We start from the raw sequence: 17,565 nt of genomic DNA, 5'->3' as shown, positions 1-17,565 counted from the left end.
AGAAAATTTTATTTTCTTATTTTTCATGTTTTTTTATTTTTACTGAATTTTTTAAATATTTTAAACAATTTTTTTACTTTTTAAACACACCTAACATAAATACACTTAAAAAGTAAAAAAATTGTAAAAAAAATCTTTTAAAAATTCACTAAATACTAAAAATATAAAAAAAAAAAAGAATTTAGTATATTTTTTATATTTTTATGTATTTATTAATTTTTTAAAATATTTTTTCACAAATTTTTTACTTTTTAGATACATCTAAGTAAGGTGCATCTAAAAAAATAAAAAAATATTTAAAATTTTAAAAATATTCACTAAAAACAAAAAAATACGAAAATCAAAAAAATCAATTTTTAAAAAATTTAATCCAAAAAACTCAAACTAAACACACTGAGCCTCCGTTTGGGAAGTGGGTTGACTTTTTGACTTTTTAGCTTTTGTGGCTATTTTAACCTAGGCTAAAAAGTTTGGTTTGAGAATGACTTTTTAGTTTTTTAACTTGTTTTGTGAGAGAAGAATGTAATGATTATAAGTTAGATGTGATATTTTATTTTTTGTGACTAAAATAACTTATTTTATCTTTTGTGACTAAAATAGCAAAAAAAATCTCATTTAACTCTTGCCAAACGAAACCTTACTTCTCACCTAACTTATCTACCAAAAACAAAATAAATTAAAAAAAATTAAAAAAACTAACTTTTTACCACCATTCCAAAACTCTCCTATATATATTAGATAATAGACGCCACATACCCATTGGAAAAACCCCATTTCATTTCATATTTGTGCCCTCTCTCCTCTGCCAAACGTCAACTCTCTCTCTCTCTCTCTCTTTCTCTCTGCCTTTCTGATAATTTAGCGGACAATCATGACCGGAAGAGAACTTCTTCACAAAATGAAGGTCAGTGCACAAGTTCCTGATTGCTTTTTCTATTACATAAATCGAACACTTGTTCTTGTTTTGTTTTCTAATAATCATCATATTGTGAAGATATGTTTGAGTTCTACTAGTTTGCCCTTGCTATTATTAAGACGAACGATTTTCTGTTTTTTTTTTTTTTTTTCCTCTAGAGATAGACAGAGTGATGGAAATTGGAGTCCACATCAATAGGCTTAGTAAAAGATGATTAATTTTAGAATTTTGAAAGTAGTTCTCATTTGAATTATTGATTTTGGAAGTTGGATCATGTTGATTTTGTTATTAGTCTTCCCTTATTCACATAATTCAGAATTTTGTGATAATCTTGGGTTTAAGTTGACTTTACCTAGATATGTACTCTTTCATTATTTTATTTCATTTTGCTGAAAAACTAGTATCAAGTTGGTGTTCAACTAAATTACCAAAAAAAGCAAGAAAAAGAGTTGGGTGTTCAACTATATGAAATTGATGTCAAAAAATTAAGAATGAAATTTGATTTAGTGTTGTAGCTAGTGGCGGACACAGATATTACAACTAGAGGGGGCCAAACTATGTGTTAAAAGTTTACAACAATGTTCTAATTATTTCATTCATACCAAAACATCATACATAACTCAAAGATACATTTTTATAACTGTAAAAATTATTAAATATCATTAAATTTGTAAATAAAATTCTCTCAGTCAATCTAAAATCAATAAAAGAGCAGACCATAGCCTGGAGGAGGTGGAGGAATTTTCTAATACATCGAAGACCTATAGCATAAAAGAGGGGGAGTCTTGCCTATAACAAGACTTAAATCATTGATGTTCTAATCTGGCCAATTTGTAGACTGACCCAATTTGTTATGTTTGAATCAGTGAGCTCCTTGTTATTTTCTCCTCATGTCTCAAAAGGATTTTTATGTTTGGAAGTATAAATCTCAGCAATAATACTATGATGATTAGCTAAAAGTTGTTTATCATCTCATCTATCACCATTGTATTAATTTAAAAGCCCTAACTGCTGTACCACTCATATATGTTACACATATAGTGATTACACATAAGACAATAAATAATTTTTGATACTCAAATGTAATTATCATAACTATATTAAAAATTTCAATGGTATATAATATAGCTTTTTGGGGCTGTGTCTTTTATAGGTAATGAGAAGAAACACAAGTTAGGAGACTGCCTTTGAGGGAACCACCGCTTAGTAATTTGCTGTCCAAAAAATAAAACACAACATGACATTTATCATTAGTGATGCTTAAAGGCTAAATATGTCCTTATGCCACAGAATGGACTGAAAGGTAAACTATTAGTAAGCTCCTTGTAAGAAATATGCTGCAAAGTTGTCAGTGTCTGTAAGAGGTCAAAACTTGGCTGCTACTTGAATCAAACTAAGGTTTTATTGAAAAATTTACTTTCCTAGGATAATCATTATCTAGGGAAGAATAGTGGTGAAGAAAATATCATATTCATAAGATTTTATAACTTAGAATGCAGGAAGTTTCTCTTAACACTACAAATGTTTGGGAGCTTCTACTTCCATACATTGAAAACTTTCTGTGCACATCTTCTTTCAATATTCACACTTGATTTCAAACTTAATGTTTTGCTCAGTACACAACCTGTCATAACAAAAATGCCCCCACCTTCTTCAACCTTCAAACCCTAACCCTAGCCACCGCCCATCACCACCATCTCAGTAAATCCGGTCAATGTTGCCACCTCAAATCCACTATTGCAATCCTTCCTCCATCCCCTAACGTCTGCAATCCCCTCCACCTTTGCAACCCCACACCATTACAAACCTCCCTTTGCCATAAACCTCCAACTCTATGATCTCCCACAACTATGAAATTCCCTCCGCTGTGAATCCCCCCCCCCCCTCCTCCTCCTCCTCCTCCTCCTCCTTTATGATTCCCCTCGACCACAAACCCCCATCTAGGTGATCCTCTACTGTCACAAACTCTACCTTTGCGAACCTTGTCGCAGCTCCTGCTGCGAGAACACCAAATTTGATGGTTGGTATTCAGGAAAACATTGTTGGTTTGATGGTTTCTATCTAAACAAAACTATTGGTTTGGTGATTCATATTTGAATGGAGGTGATTTGTTTGATGTTGGTATTCTGAACGGTAAGAGAGAGAGAGAGAGTGGTTATGGTTTGGGTGTGATGGTGTGCGCTATCTACTGAGGTTGGGGTGATGGTGTGGCGTTGAAGAAGGGGTCTGCAATGTCAAAGAAGGGGTTAGGAAGGATTAATGATGCCGAAGAAAGGGTAGCAGAGGCCAGCACCGCTTGGGGAAGGGTCGGGATTAGGGTTTCGGAATTATGGTTTTGGTCGAGGAAGATAAGACATTTTGGTAGTTTTATTTGAAGACAAAATTGTAATAGAAAAATTGACCAATTGTGTGAATTGAGGGAGAATAGTGTGTGGAAATAGAAGCTCCCCAAATGTTGTGTGTTCCATGATACATGTGTAATAAAACTACATATATGATAAGGAAATAATTGCTTTATCAATTGTATACTTTTGTTAAATGAGATCATATTTGAACAAAATGTCATTTCAATAGATATTTTGTTGCATAATGGGTCTTGAAATCAAGTTTTTACTCTTATTTCAAGTCTTATTTTATGGTTCCTATACATTTGTTGTATGTTATTGGGGCCTTTCTATATGTTTTTATTTGGATTTGGAGATTTTTAGAAGTCAAAAGTTTTGGTATACATTTTGGGGGCTTTTCAGAAGCCCATTTTTTGTTTTTGGGCTCTATAAGTCTTTTCACATAACTTTTGATTGCTTAGTGGGTTCATTCCAATGTCCATTTGGTGGAATTGGAACCCCAAGTATTAAGTAGGTGGGAGTGGTTTCTTGATCAACTTCTCGTTAAGTAAAAATGTCTCATTAATAGATTTGAATCCCCTATTTTGTCCCTATGAAATAACATATTATTATCATTTTATTCACATGCTTTCTTTTACGTAAAGATCTTGTCCAACGAGAAATTTGTGCCATGTTTTTAATTGTATGGATCATCTTAAAAATCTTTCTATTCTCAAATTAGTGTCACATCATTGGTAAAAGGCCAATGACTTTTGGGAATCTTTTTCTTCTTCTTCTTCTTTATTTATTTATTTATTTTTTTTTTTTGTGATTTCTTCATTTCACGTTTTCATTACAAGCAACATGCTCCTTTTGTTTTCAACATTTTCTTATCTTTCTCTTCTTCGTATGATTTTATCTACTATTTTTCTTGTTATTTTTCTTCTTGATTTGTGTTTTCACATCTTCAAGTTCTTTGATTTTCTAGTTCAAATCTATTTATGATTGGGTGGTGTAGAATCAGAAGATGAAATGACATTAGAACCATAACCAGGCTTTTTGAAAATATTCTCAATCAATATTAATTCATTCAAAAAAGTGGAAATCTTTCTTACACCATCCAAATATATATATATAGATATATGTTTCATTAACCTATAAAGAAATACAAAAAGAGAAAGATATAAATAATGTAGAAAATGGATAAAATTATTAACTTCCTAAATTAGTATTTGACTTCCTATAGACTTCTCTTCCGCTTACAATAGGTCTTCAGACCTCCTTTTCCTTGATCCCCATCATTGGGTTTATTGCTGCTGCTCCTTTTTTTTATTAATTAAATATCCCATTTATAAAATTATCTTGAAGCATTGATGTTTGATGTTTAAATGATCAACTTCCTAATAAAAAATTGTCATATTTTTCTTTTTAATGTGTATTTAATTTTTAATGAAAAAAATAGAGAGGTTTTGGGATTAAATTATGGAATGGCCTAGTATTTAGTATTACTGAAAAAAAAGAAAAAAACTCACAAATAAGGAAAAATATCAAATCATATAATTAGGTTGAACTGCCCATTGGTTCACTAGATTGAGATAGAATAAAGTGGGGCCTACTGGTATGTCCATGGCTTACAAATTGATGATGTATAAATTAACTATTTAACACCATTATTGAAAAAAAAGGAGGGAGGTGAGAGAGAAAAAATTCATTTAGAGATTTATTAACGAAACAACATTTATTTATTTATTTTTTGATAATTCAAGCAAAATTTATTTTCAAAATGCATTTTTTCAAAGGAATTCCTCTAAAGTCTTTTCGCTGGAAGCAATGTCTTTAAATCTATACTGTTGATCAAATAAAAAAAAGGACTGGATCAAGAGTCTCTGGTTCAACCACCGGGTCAACCAAAATTGAACTGTGACATCATAATTACATTATAAATTTATGAAAAATTATCCTCAAATAAAAATATGTATTGAAAAACTTTTTTTTTAATTATTTTTATATTTTAAAATGCATATATATATTTAAATAAATATATTAACCAATTATATAAGTTTATATAAATATATATTGTTTGTAGGAAAATTAATTAAATTTATATTGGATACAAAATTCCTTTAATGTAATAAATATTAATGCTTACCATGTAGAAATAGAAGGGTGCAATAGCCTGATGGCTCAAGGTTGAGTTAGTTTTTGAGGCTTTGCAAGTAATCTTTTGCAAGGAATGGTAGTTTATAGGTCGCACATGAGGGTCTGGGTCAAACAGGGTACTAGTTTAACTGTGGTTTTCACTGTTTTGATGACAATAAGGTGGTTTCTAATGTAGAACGAGTTCCAGGGTGTATCAAGACTAGAAGCTACACTGGTCGATGGGTCAATCAGTTGAACCGGTTGGTCCAGTTCGGTTTTAATAACATTGGCTGGAAAGACTTCATATAGAAGGAAGCCAAGCCAAATGAACCCTTACACTTTATTTGGTTCTAGGATTTGTCATGGAAATGGAAAAGGAAAAGGAAAATGAAAAGAAAGGAGAAAGGAAAAGGGAATATCAAGGGGAGAGGCTAAATTCTTTACTTTTGTTTTGTTGGGTTAAGAAAATGAATACACATTACCCTAAAACTTCATTTATTGGTTGGTTATCCATTAAAAAAGAACAAAGTACAAGTAATTTCTTTTTCCTTTCTCTTAATAAATTCAATATGTTAACATAGATTTATTTAACTTTTATTGGCAAAAGTTAGTTGTTAGTTGTTAGATTAACTCTAGGTTGAACCCCCAACCTCTCCTTTGCAAGCACCTATGTGCTGCCTCCAATTCACTTGGCCAGTAGGCCATAGACATATGTTAACATAGATAGAAAGTCAAAATTCTGTTAGGACAAAGAGTTCTATCCAAGTTTATATAAAGCAATGTAAAAGTCCAGCCCAATGCAATATACTCCTGCCACTGTTGGGTAGGTTTAGATTTACGTAGCCTTACCCCCTTCATGTGGAAGACTGTTTCAATGTTTCAACTTGTGATGCCTAGGGGAATGGTGAGAACTTAATAAAAAGAGAGCATGTAAAAAGTGAAAGATTAGGAGATTAGGGTAATGTGGAAAAGTTATTCTGAGAAATTGTTAAATGAAAACATCTAGAACATTTAGGAGATTAATATGCTATGAAGTATGGGTACTTCAACAAACATGTTGTACACGTACTAAGTGCTTACCACATATGGTATTTTGTATGATACTTCTGCGTACGTACCGGGTATATGAAACACGCATTCTAATTTTTTCTTCTTAATTTTTGGTGTACCCAGACATAACTAGTATATACCCAACCGTACCGTACTTCAATCGAAACAAAATTTTCTTTTACTACAGAGTTTAAGGGTGTGTTTGGTTTGTGTTTGTAGAGTAGTTTTTGAGATAAAAAGTACAAAAACTTGTTTGGTTTGTCTTTTTTCAGAAATGGTTTTGAAAAATTATTTTGGGAGTTTTAAAAAAACTGATTGATTTGATGTGTATGAGACAGAGAGTGATTTTGGAAAGTAGGTAATCAAACAAAATTTTGAGATTTTTTTTGAAAAAATTTGTTTGGTTTGATTACTCTTCAAAATTTGTTTGTAGAGAATTTTTCTCAAAAATTTTTCTAAAAAACAAACCAAACAAGGCCAAAATTCTTTTCATTAGACTTAAGGGTTGTTTGGGGTGTCCTAAATAAGTGCACTTTTTGTCTTTTTGGACTAAAAAGTTGAGGAAAAAAATATGAATGTTTGGATTAACTTTTTGACTTTTTATAAAAAAATGTGTATTAAAAAATTGTATAAATAAGTGTGTTGGAGAAGATAGGGTAGGAGCCGTACGGAATGGCAGTGGTGACTGGCTGGGTGAGTAGATGAGAAATTATTGTCTACTTCTCGAGCTTTGATTGGATGGTGTTGTTTGGCCCCTAGGGGCCCACCACGGGTCCCGTTTTTCTAATCAGAACCGTTCAATGTGTAGAACTCGTCGAGTACTACATGTTTATAAAAAATCATGTTGATTGGATATCGATAGCTATCTGATCGTGTTAGTTTTTTTTTGTTAACTGTTAACTATTACACCATCTATTTTTATATAAAATTGATTTGATCATTTAGTTAGTGATATCCGATAGACGTGATTTTTTACAAGCATATAGTACTAGACTAGTTCTACATATTGAACGGTTCATATTATCAAAACGGGACCGATGGTGGGCCCCCATGGGCCCAACTTTACCATCTAATTTAGTGAATATTTTACTACAATTTTTTTGTTTCCCCAGTCACTTACTCCACCACCAAGGAATGTCTAATCTTGGGGCTTTTTTTTTTTATTTGTAATAATATTTGTATATTATTTTTTTAATTTTTTTTTGGTAAATAATAATAACTTTTTAACTTTTTAAATAATTTTTTGACTTTTTGGCTTTTTCAAGGGTTACCAAACCAGCCCTTACTTTTTATTTTTAATTTTATGGTTAGTATGATTTTAAAATTAAGTTATTTAATATAATGACATTTAAATTTAATTTATACTTTTACTTTTGGCATTAAATGTTAACTGTAGTTGGATCTTAACAAAGTAAACCATTTAATCAATTTTTGCATTACTCCAAATTAAAAATAAATATTTTTTTACAAACGTACCAAGCTGTACCCATACTGTACTTTTTTTTTTTCGGATTTTACTGTATTGACTCAAGCTAGTGAGTGAAAGGTATTGCAAGAGAGCAAGTTCGACTCTCGAACGATCAGCAAGTGAAGGATTGATCCTTTGCTGTTGCGAGATTGGTACTTGGTGGCTCACGAGCAACATATAGACGAAGGTTGCCCTCCCTAACTAGGCCAACACCAATTCCATCCATGCCCCTCTTCAACCTACCCCAACACCTATTCCCATTACTGCGCCTCCACAGAACCCTCAGAACCACGCACCGGCCACCATCACTATCCCGAAACCTTCACCTATTGTTATCTCAACCCCACCCCTTTCTATAAGTAAGGGAAGGCAAGGCTAGAGAATATAAGTTTTATCATTGGTACGGATGCAATTTTCCACATTTGATAAACATACAACTATAACTCTCTCCCCAAGCCTCCGGTGAGTAAAGTAGCACCTGCAAGACCAAGACGATAAACTAATCCGGTAGTCTGGTTGCCGAAAAAGCCCCTATGATGTCTAATTCAAAACTTTAGATCAATAGAGAAAGGAAAGGAAAAAGGAATCTAGGGTTATGTACGCGTAAGATGGATCAAATGCTCTTAACGTTGACTTCAACTTCCGTTAATAGCTTTCTCTTATGTGGATTGACACCACCCAAAATAATGTTTATCTAGGACTCTTGACTAAGCAAATAATGCTTATTGAGTCCCTATAGAATCGTGCATGTATCCATCACCCGCGCGGTAGAATAAGTGCTCAACTGAGCTAACCCTAACCAGGCTCACCTACAAAAGGGGCATAATGACTCCGTCCAACCTAGCAAATATCCCCAACTAATCGATTCACCACTCGGCACTTCCGTCCATGCCAAATTGGAGTAATCGTTTACATCGCAAGCCATCTTCTTGCTCGGTCAATTGTAGTGACCTATCTGTAAAAGCCACGCTCTAGGAACATATGCGGGCTCTATAGCTAGGCCCAAATGCAAGAGAGAGTGTACTCTAGGCCTAGCCCAGCTTGATCTAATGCACTTAGGCTCTTGGGCCTCAATGACCATCCTTTTTGAGCCTAGCCTAGCTCGGTCAACCTTGCTCCTTCAATCATTGATTAAGGGAATTTGCAGTCAAAGTTGTACTGAAGATGATAAATCGGGTAAGGCATTAGTACTAGATTGTATCCCTATTGAGACTTGGAAATGCTTAGGTAAGAAGGGTGTCTTGGCTAACAAAATTCTAATGACTAGAAAAATATTTGACGAGTAGAAAATAAAGTATTCTAGTAATCGGTTCTCTAGGGAAATATGTTAATCTAGCAACAACAGTTAGAGGGTTTCAATTGATCTTTTCCAGAGAATTAGATGGTCTTCCTGAACAAGATTTTTATTTGGTTGGTAACATCGATGAAACTACTGCGAAGGCTATGAACTTAGAAATGGAGAACAATTTGAAAATTGTTTGGGTTTCTGAAGTGAAAGAAATATGTGTGTGTGTGTGTGTGTGTATAAAGGAGATATCTAAATTGTAACAACTATAGAGGCATTGAGTTAATGAAATTGTCGGAGAGAGTGACTGAATATCATCTAAGGATAACAATAACTATGTCAAAGAATTAGTTTGAATTTATGCCCAGTTGATCAATTATGGAAACAATTTATTTGTTAAGAAGTTTAATAGAAAATTACAAAGAGAAAAGGAGGGATCTACCTATGGTTTTTATAGATTTGTAAAAAAAAAACTTATGATAGGATGCCTAATGATATAATACAGTGGGTGTTAGAGAAAAAAGATGTAACCAAAAGGTATATTGATATGATAAAAGACATGTATAATGTAGTTGTGAATACAATTAGATCAATTGCAGGAGAAACTAATGAATTCCCAATCACTATAGAATTGCATCAAGAGTCAGCTTTAAGTCCTTATCTATTTGCCTTAGTCATAGACGAATAAATTAAACACATTCAGGATGACATCCGATAGTGTATGTTGTTCATTGATGATATCGTTCTAGTAGATGAAATTAAGGAAGGAATTAACACTAAATTACCAATATAGATAGGAACACTCAAGTCAAAAGGGTTTAAAATTAGTAAAAATAAAACTAAATATGTGGAGTGTAACTTTGGCAACAATAAAATTGAAAATAATGGAGAAGTGAAGATTAAAAACTAAAAGATAACAATGAATAATCATTTCATTACTTAGGTTCGCTTATTAATAAGGATGGTAAGGTTGGAGATGATATGATTCATAGAATCAAAGTATGTTGGTTTAAGTGGAGGAGTGTATCTGCCATATTATGTGATCGGCGAATACCAACAAAATTGAAAGAATTTTTTTTTAGAACAACTATAAGGCCAATGATGCTTTATGGGACATATCGTTGGGTAACTAAGAAACAACATATGCATAAAATAAGTGTACTTGAGATGAAAATGCTTGGATGGATGTGTGGTAAGACTAGAAAAGATAGAATTAAAAATGAATATATTGGTGAAATGGTAGGTGTAGCAACCTATTGAAGATGAGAGAGAACACGCTAAGATGCTTTGGTTATATACGGTTATGTACAATGGAAACCTATAGATGCAATGGAAGGAAAACTGATATGATCACCATAAATGGAGATACTAGGGGAGGGAAAAATACCTAAGATGACATGGGATGTGGTAGTAAAAAATATATGCATTTATTTAATCTAACTCAACATATAGCCTTTGATAGACCTAAATTGCAAAAAAAGTTTCACATAACCGACCCTACTTGATTAGATACAAGCCTTAGTTTGGTTTGGTATATTTATGATATGTCAAATGTTTATTCTTGTCAAATGCATTAACCATGAGTATGCTATTTCAGTAAAATAAATAAAAAAAATTGGGACATTCTTTCCCCAGCATGTTCCCAACATAAACTCAACGTATCCCCAATTTGTACGACATGTGTTCGGAGCGTGTTTGGCATGTGTTCGTGTACGACATGTGTCGGTCACTGGTACGTGACCTTCGGAGAGGTGTTCGTTTTTCATCCCCCTAATATTGGATGGTTATGTGGTATTTTATTGATCTATTAATGAGGTAAGGTTACTTTATTGGTAAGGTAATTTGCTTTAATTGTTGTGTTCCCAATGCATCCAATGTGTCCCCAGTGTGTCTAACACTTGTCTGGAGCGTGTTCGACACGTGTCAGACACTATTATGTGACCTTTGAAGAGGTGTCCATCCTTCATCCCCCTAATTCTGGGTGGTTAGATGTGATATTTTATTGATCTATTAATGAGGCTACTGTCTTGGTATGGTAATTTGCTTTAATTGTTGTGTTCAAAATAAAAATTCCCATGTATTTTTTTTTTTTTTTTTTCCCTTTAACTAAAATAAGGATTATTGACTAAGGAAAAACGGAACTAAATGAGGAATTGAAGCCATAGTACCTCACTGTGGATGGAGTTGCAATGTGGTGTTTTAATCCTTTAGTTTCCTGAAATTATATGGATAAATCACTGAATTCTTATTTTTTGGTTCAATACTCTGTACAGGAAAAGACATGCTGTGCTATAACCACACCAGTCACACCAGATGCAGGGAAGAGCAAAAGTAGAATGTCAAAGCATATTACTCATGGCTTTCATCTTGTGAAAGGAAAATCAAATCATGCCATGGAAGATTATTTAGTTTCTGAATTCAAGAAAATAGAGAATAATGAGTTGGGTTTATTTGCAATTTTTGATGGCCATATGGGCCATGATGTTGCAAATTACTTGCAAGTGCACCTATTTGAAAATATTTTAAAAGAGGTACTGCGTATTTCCTCGGAAATGCCCTATATCTGTGCTAATATATAATGCCAGAACACTTATTTGGTGTAAACCAAAAAGTGAAGTGTCGCGTTTTGTCTCATTCCAAAATTGTCATAAGAAACTGCTTCAGTTGTTGATTCTCAACTTTTCTCAAATGCTTCAATTTTTATTAACTGTTTTAGTTTTTAATTCTTAAACCCCCATAAACTGTTTCAGCTTTTGATTGTGAACAATTAAAATTTGGTTTCCTGAGTTTTTCATAGCATATGCATAGTGTGTGCACACTCATGTTTATTTAATGTTTCCTAATGTTCTCTAGCTTTGTTTTTGCCTCAACTCCATGAACCCTTGCATCCTCGGGCATGCAGCCACTTTCTTGATATTTCTTATAGTTTCTTCTTTTTCTTTTCTCTTTTTCTCACTTCCTTTTGTTCTGGTAATCACCTTGCATATTTATTATTATTATTTTTTATTTATACGACCTTGTCATGTATCAATCTCTCTTCTCTTGTCGCAAGCAGCATGACTTTTGGAATGATACAAAAAGTGCAATGAGGAGAGCCTATCACACGACTGATGCTGATATTTTGGCGAACTCATTTTCACTGGGAGTAGGAGGATCAACTGCAGTAACGGCAATACTGATCAACAGTCAGAAGCTCGTAGTTGCGAATGTGGGAGATTCTCGGGCTGTTATATGCAAGAAGGGTGTAGCCAAACAGTTATCGGTTGATCATGAACCAAGCAAGGAAAAAAAGACGATTGAAAGCAAGGGTGGCTTTGTATCAAACATTCCAGGTAACGCATGTTTTGATATTTGTGAACTTGAGTTGGAGTGATTTATGTCAAAGATGGTTGCTGGGTTGGTCTAGTTGTCAAAGATCATTATTATTCGAAATTTTATGAATCCTATATATATATTTGTGTGGTTTTGGGATACCACAGGCAGTTATATTCAGCCTTTCCATCTAGCTGGAATGGAGTCAGAATTGATTTTTGTTTTCAGTGATAAACTTTGCACCTTTTATAAATTTTAATGCTTCTTTTATAATTTTTAAGGTTTCAAATTCTCATTTTCCCTATTTTCTGATAATAGTACTTTGGATGTGTTACCTGATTTCTTGGGTTGTAAAAGCGGACCATTTGCCAAAGTAGAGATCGGAGCTAGTGAATGTCTCAGGCAGCTAAATTTGCATAATTAACTGACAGTTTGTGACACTCTTAGGTGATGTCCCTCGAGTTGATGGGCAGCTGGCAGTGGCAAGGGCGTTTGGCGACAAGACCTTGAAGAGACATCTGAGCTCAGAACCTGATGTGGTGATGGAGCTGATAGACGATGATACAGAGTTTATCATTTTGGCAAGTGATGGGTTATGGAAGGTTTGTTGCTTTCTTAAACTGATTTTCCATCATTTTCTATTTTACTTGGTTGTTAGGATAGTACAATTCACATTCGATTTGTACGATTTGATACAAATTTCAATCAAAATGATTCGATTCATACTATTGAATCTTAAATTGAGTAAATTTTACAATTCAATTCCGATTTGATAAGAATGCTTTTGAGGACCCTATCTTTGTTTCATTCTCTTGTAATTTTAGATGATGCAACTGAAATTCTCAATTTGTGGCCTTTGTTCACTGGGCAGGTGATGTCGAACCAAGATGCAGTGGATTCTATCAAAAACATAAAAGATGCTCGTTCAGCGGCGAAGCATTTAACAGAGGAGGCTCTTTCTAAGAAAAGCAGGGATGATATCTCCTGCATAGTTGTAAAGTTTCATTAATCTTTCTATTTTTTTCTTTGAAAAAAAAGGGAGCTTTTAGATTTCTTATACAGCTGATAGTAAAAGATTGTAGCTAGTTTATGTGTGTGTAATTATACAACATTTTATTTGTTTGATGGTAGGTGCAGGTCATTTTCTTTGTACGTTTATGTATATTCAACTGGTTGAATAATATTAGCGGTTGGATTCGTGCTGTCATGTTATTCTTGTGTTGTATGATTGTGGATTTGTGTTCAAAATATTTTAACATTAACACGACTTATTTAATTAATTCTGTTAGTTATCTTAATATTGACTTGACCTACTGATCATCGTATCAACTTGAATACATCATATCTAGCATAGTTAGCATAATAATGAGATTGTACAACATATTTTCAGATTTTTTTTTTTTGGGGGAAAAATGAAAACTTGTTTAATTTTACACACGTATATATGTAACTTGTTTGAAAATTAATACCTACAAAATACTATATATAAATATATATATATCAATATTCATGAAAATTTTAAAATTTTTTTATTACTAATTCATAACACATATCTAATATGAATTACGGCTACCTTTTAATAAGTAAACATTTATTAAAACAAAAAGATAAAAAATTTGTAAGAGATGCTAAATAGTGCCTTTATTTGATTCATCGAAAATGAGATGAAATAATAATTCAATAATATATATATATATATATATAGTTGCTTTATCTCTCTAAACATATATACATATAGACGAACATACACCATTTGTGAGGAAAATAATAGGAAAATGTTTAAGACCTTTAATAAAATTCTCACAATTTCATCTACAATGATATAAAATGATGTATTAATTTTTAATTTGTCACATACTCAATTATGTAGGGCTCTACTTTTTTGTCATATCGTTAGAGTTGCATTTGGGATAAAGGCTGCAAATGAATAGAGCCGTTTGTGAACAGGTTCGAGTTCAACTTAGGAAGGGCTCGTTTAAACTTGGTTTGTTAAATTTTTATTACGTTCGAATTTGAACTCATTAAAATCTTAATAAACAAACCTAAAGATATTAAAACTCGACTCTTTAACTGGCTCGTTTAACATTTATTTAAATAATAAAATAAATATATTAGTTATATATTTAAATAATATAAATGTAAATAATAGCTAAATTTATTATATGTAAATAATAACGAACTATAGATAATATATTTATATTATAGTAGTGGTAAATATAATTATTTTGGTAAGATATTAACTTCTTTTTATTATTTATTTATTTATTTATTTAAAGTATATTTATATATATTGTATATATAATTATATATTCAAAATTTCAATTGTAATTTTAATTTCATACGTAAATATGAATTTATAATTTTTTTAGCTCGTTAAGGCTCATGAACAAACTCGAACGCGAACCAAGTTTAAGCCAACTCAGCTCAAGCTCGATTCATTAAATTTTTATTGAGTTTGAGCTAGAATTCGAACTCGTTAAAATTTTAATAAAAAAGTTCAAATATACTAAAACTCGACTCGACTTGACTTGACTTAGCTTGTTTGCAATACTAATTTAGAAGTATCAAATATGAGTCTCTAAGACCATCTCCAATGATTCTCCAAATGGTTCATCAAATTTAAATTTGATGAAAAAACTTACTTTTTGCTACTTCAACCCAGCACCAAATCTTTCATCAAATCTGAGATTTCTCAAATTTTTCACCAAATTGAGGTTGGATATGCCTTTCATCAAATCACTATTCATAACTGTTGGATTTTTATTACCGGATGTCCCCCAGATGACCACCTCAAGGAAAAAATTTATAAAAAAATAACACCGGCCGGTTGGCCAGTCGGACATTTGCTTAGTCGATCGATGTTCTGATGAAGTTTTAAAAACTTCTGTTGGAACACTTGATATCAACTGAAGCTTTTACTCAAATTTAATGGGAAAAAAAAATACACCGTTGGCGATACTCTAACATTGTTTAAAATAATATATGAAAATTTAGAGGGCTAAGCTAGAAAACAAAGCAGACCTGAGACTGAGGCTTGTCTTGAAGGACAACAAAGAGGGTGCTTTTTGGTGCTGTGTGTATTTCGGAGGGAGTCCGGATCCTCTGCGGTCCTTTCCTTCGGGGTTTCTTGCAGTGCCCCAAAACGACGTCGTTTTGGGGCAAATTTTCAAAAAAAAAAAAAAAAAAAAGTAGTAGAACACAAATAAAATTAACAAGAAAAAGCAAGCTCAGTTGCTACTCTTTCTCTCTTTATCGATCATCGTCCTCAACAGAGAATCGATCTTTGAGACCAACACAGAGTGAAGTCCATGGCCGACACACCATAAGAAAAATCAGACAATAATACATATATATTAGTGTGTATGTATATATGTATGTATAGTTTTTTAGTTTTGATTTAAAAATTTTGTAACCTTTTTCTTTGGATTTGAAGAAGCTCTGTTGTACTTTTAAGAAGCTAGCACAACAACAAAGATCTTAAAAACAAGCAATCCATTCATCTTCCGTTGCATTCCTATTCACCTTCAATAAATTATAATATCTCTTTATATATATATATATATATCTCTCTTTATATCTATATAAATCTACAATACACATGTATATATATATATATATATATTACAAATCACAGGTGAAGAGAATTTCTTTATCAATTTCTACAAATGTATACTTAGTTTATTCCCAAAAAATCAAAACCTTGAATTCTCTCTGAAGTCTTAGGGTTTCGCATAGGCGGCAGCGGCGACTAGGGAGTAGAAGTGGCCAAACCCTAGATCTAGATGGAGATGGTGGCTCGTCGTTGGTGGCGAGATCGAGATCACTCACTCGCGTGCGTGCGCGCGCGCGCGCAAGAGAGAGAGAGAGAGAGAGAGAGAGAGAGAGAGAGAGGAGGGCTCTCGACTATAGGGATGATTGTCAGTGAGTTGGTAGTTTTAGAGAGAGAAAATAGGAGGAAGAGAAAGAAGAAGAGGAAGAAAAGGTGGGCTACAGCGGCGATGGCGAGAAGGTGGTGGTGCCGTAGGTGAAGGAAAGCCGGAGGTCGTTGGCTATGGGGGTCACAGTGGTGTGGGTTGCCACTGCTTTCTTTCTTTTTTCTCGTTGCCTCTCTGGTTTTGTTCTGTTTTTTTTTTTTTTTTTTTTTTTTGTAAGGAGGGGGGAAATTTTGTCCTAAAACGTCGTTTTGAAGCACTGTAAAAAGTCCCGTAAGAAAGGACGACACATATTGCTCTTTAGAGCATCCCCACCAGAACCCTCAAACCTCCTCTTTACCAATTTTAAGAAGTAAATGGCTCCCTATACCTGTATTAGCTCCCCTAAATAATCCCCTAAATTAGTTTTTGCTACAGTGGCTCCCTATTTGTAGGGAGTCACTGTAGCTCCCTTATATATATAAATATTTATTTTGCTTTGCTTTGCTTTGTTTTGTTTTGTTTTGTTTTGTTTAGGAACTGTAGTACACATTTATGATTTTTATTTTTTTAAAATTTATAATTAAAAATTATATTTTAATAAAATAAAGTAAAAATAGAGAATTTGTTAATAAAATAGAGAAAGAATAAGGAGTCTCTTAAGAAAATAAATAAAAAAGTGATTCTGTTGGCTACATATTTTGTACAAGCCAATTACAATTCGACGCGTGACAAAATAAGGATAATATAGGAAGACTATTCAAGTCTTCGATCCTGATCGTACACGTGGCAATTAGTATTGGTTATTACGAGATCTGAGTAGCAGTGGATCAACAAAGAGATGCAAGGTGATGTGGCTTCAACAGTTACTCACATTTCAAATTCAAATTTAGGAGGGAAGCCTAACTGCAAATAATGGCATAATTGAGCTAATCTTGAGGCAACATGATCAGCGATCATGGAGAAGTAGTTTGACGGTTAGAAATGCAGTTCGATAGTCATCCTTGAGCAGTATAAATAGCAGAGAAGGTCCCAGAAAAAGCCCCCAGACTCAGATCCAAAAAACCAGTCTTATTATACTTATTTCAGTTTTACATTTCCAGTCTTACATTTTCTGTACTTTAAATTCCTACACTGCACTTCGTTCATAGGAGTAGTTT

At 33.0% G+C, this 17,565-nt stretch overlaps 1 protein-coding gene across 2 annotated transcripts; it reads left to right on the top strand.

The window, feature by feature from the left end:
* The first annotated feature begins 709 nt into the window (after positions 1 to 709).
* Positions 710 to 13,701, top strand: LOC114315771 (Protein phosphatase 2C family protein). 2 transcript variants are annotated; one of them, XM_028262376.2, is made up of 5 exons: positions 710 to 904; positions 11,456 to 11,713; positions 12,238 to 12,514; positions 12,942 to 13,096; positions 13,366 to 13,701. In XM_028262376.2, the coding sequence occupies exons 1-5, from the start codon at positions 872 to 874 to the stop codon at positions 13,501 to 13,503; spliced, it is 861 nt and encodes a 286-aa protein (XP_028118177.2). In that variant the 5' UTR covers positions 710 to 871; the 3' UTR covers positions 13,504 to 13,701. The 2 variants fall into 2 exon arrangements, with proteins under 2 accessions (XP_028118177.2, XP_028118178.2); XM_028262377.2 differs by lacking the exon at positions 710 to 904 and adding an exon at positions 2,070 to 2,219.
* Positions 13,702 to 17,565: the final 3,864 nt, after the last annotated feature.

Source organism: Camellia sinensis, chromosome 7, assembly GCF_055761805.1.
Source record: "Camellia sinensis isolate YWXY chromosome 7, ASM5576180v1, whole genome shotgun sequence".
Taxonomy (NCBI): Eukaryota; Viridiplantae; Streptophyta; class Magnoliopsida; order Ericales; family Theaceae; genus Camellia; species Camellia sinensis.
This window is presented reverse-complemented; position numbering and strand designations above follow the sequence as displayed.

What these genes read in the sequence shown, in the direction of transcription:
- LOC114315771 (XM_028262376.2), top strand. Translation starts at nt 872, where the DNA reads ATGACCGGAAGAGAACTTCTTCACAAAATGAAG. An exon ending in TTGAAAATATTTTAAAAGAG is followed by an intron (nt 11,714 to 12,237) that starts GTACTGCGTATT and finishes TGTCGCAAGCAG; the next exon opens with CATGACTTTTGGAATGATAC. An exon ending in CTTTGTATCAAACATTCCAG is followed by an intron (nt 12,515 to 12,941) that starts GTAACGCATGTT and finishes TGACACTCTTAG; the next exon opens with GTGATGTCCCTCGAGTTGAT.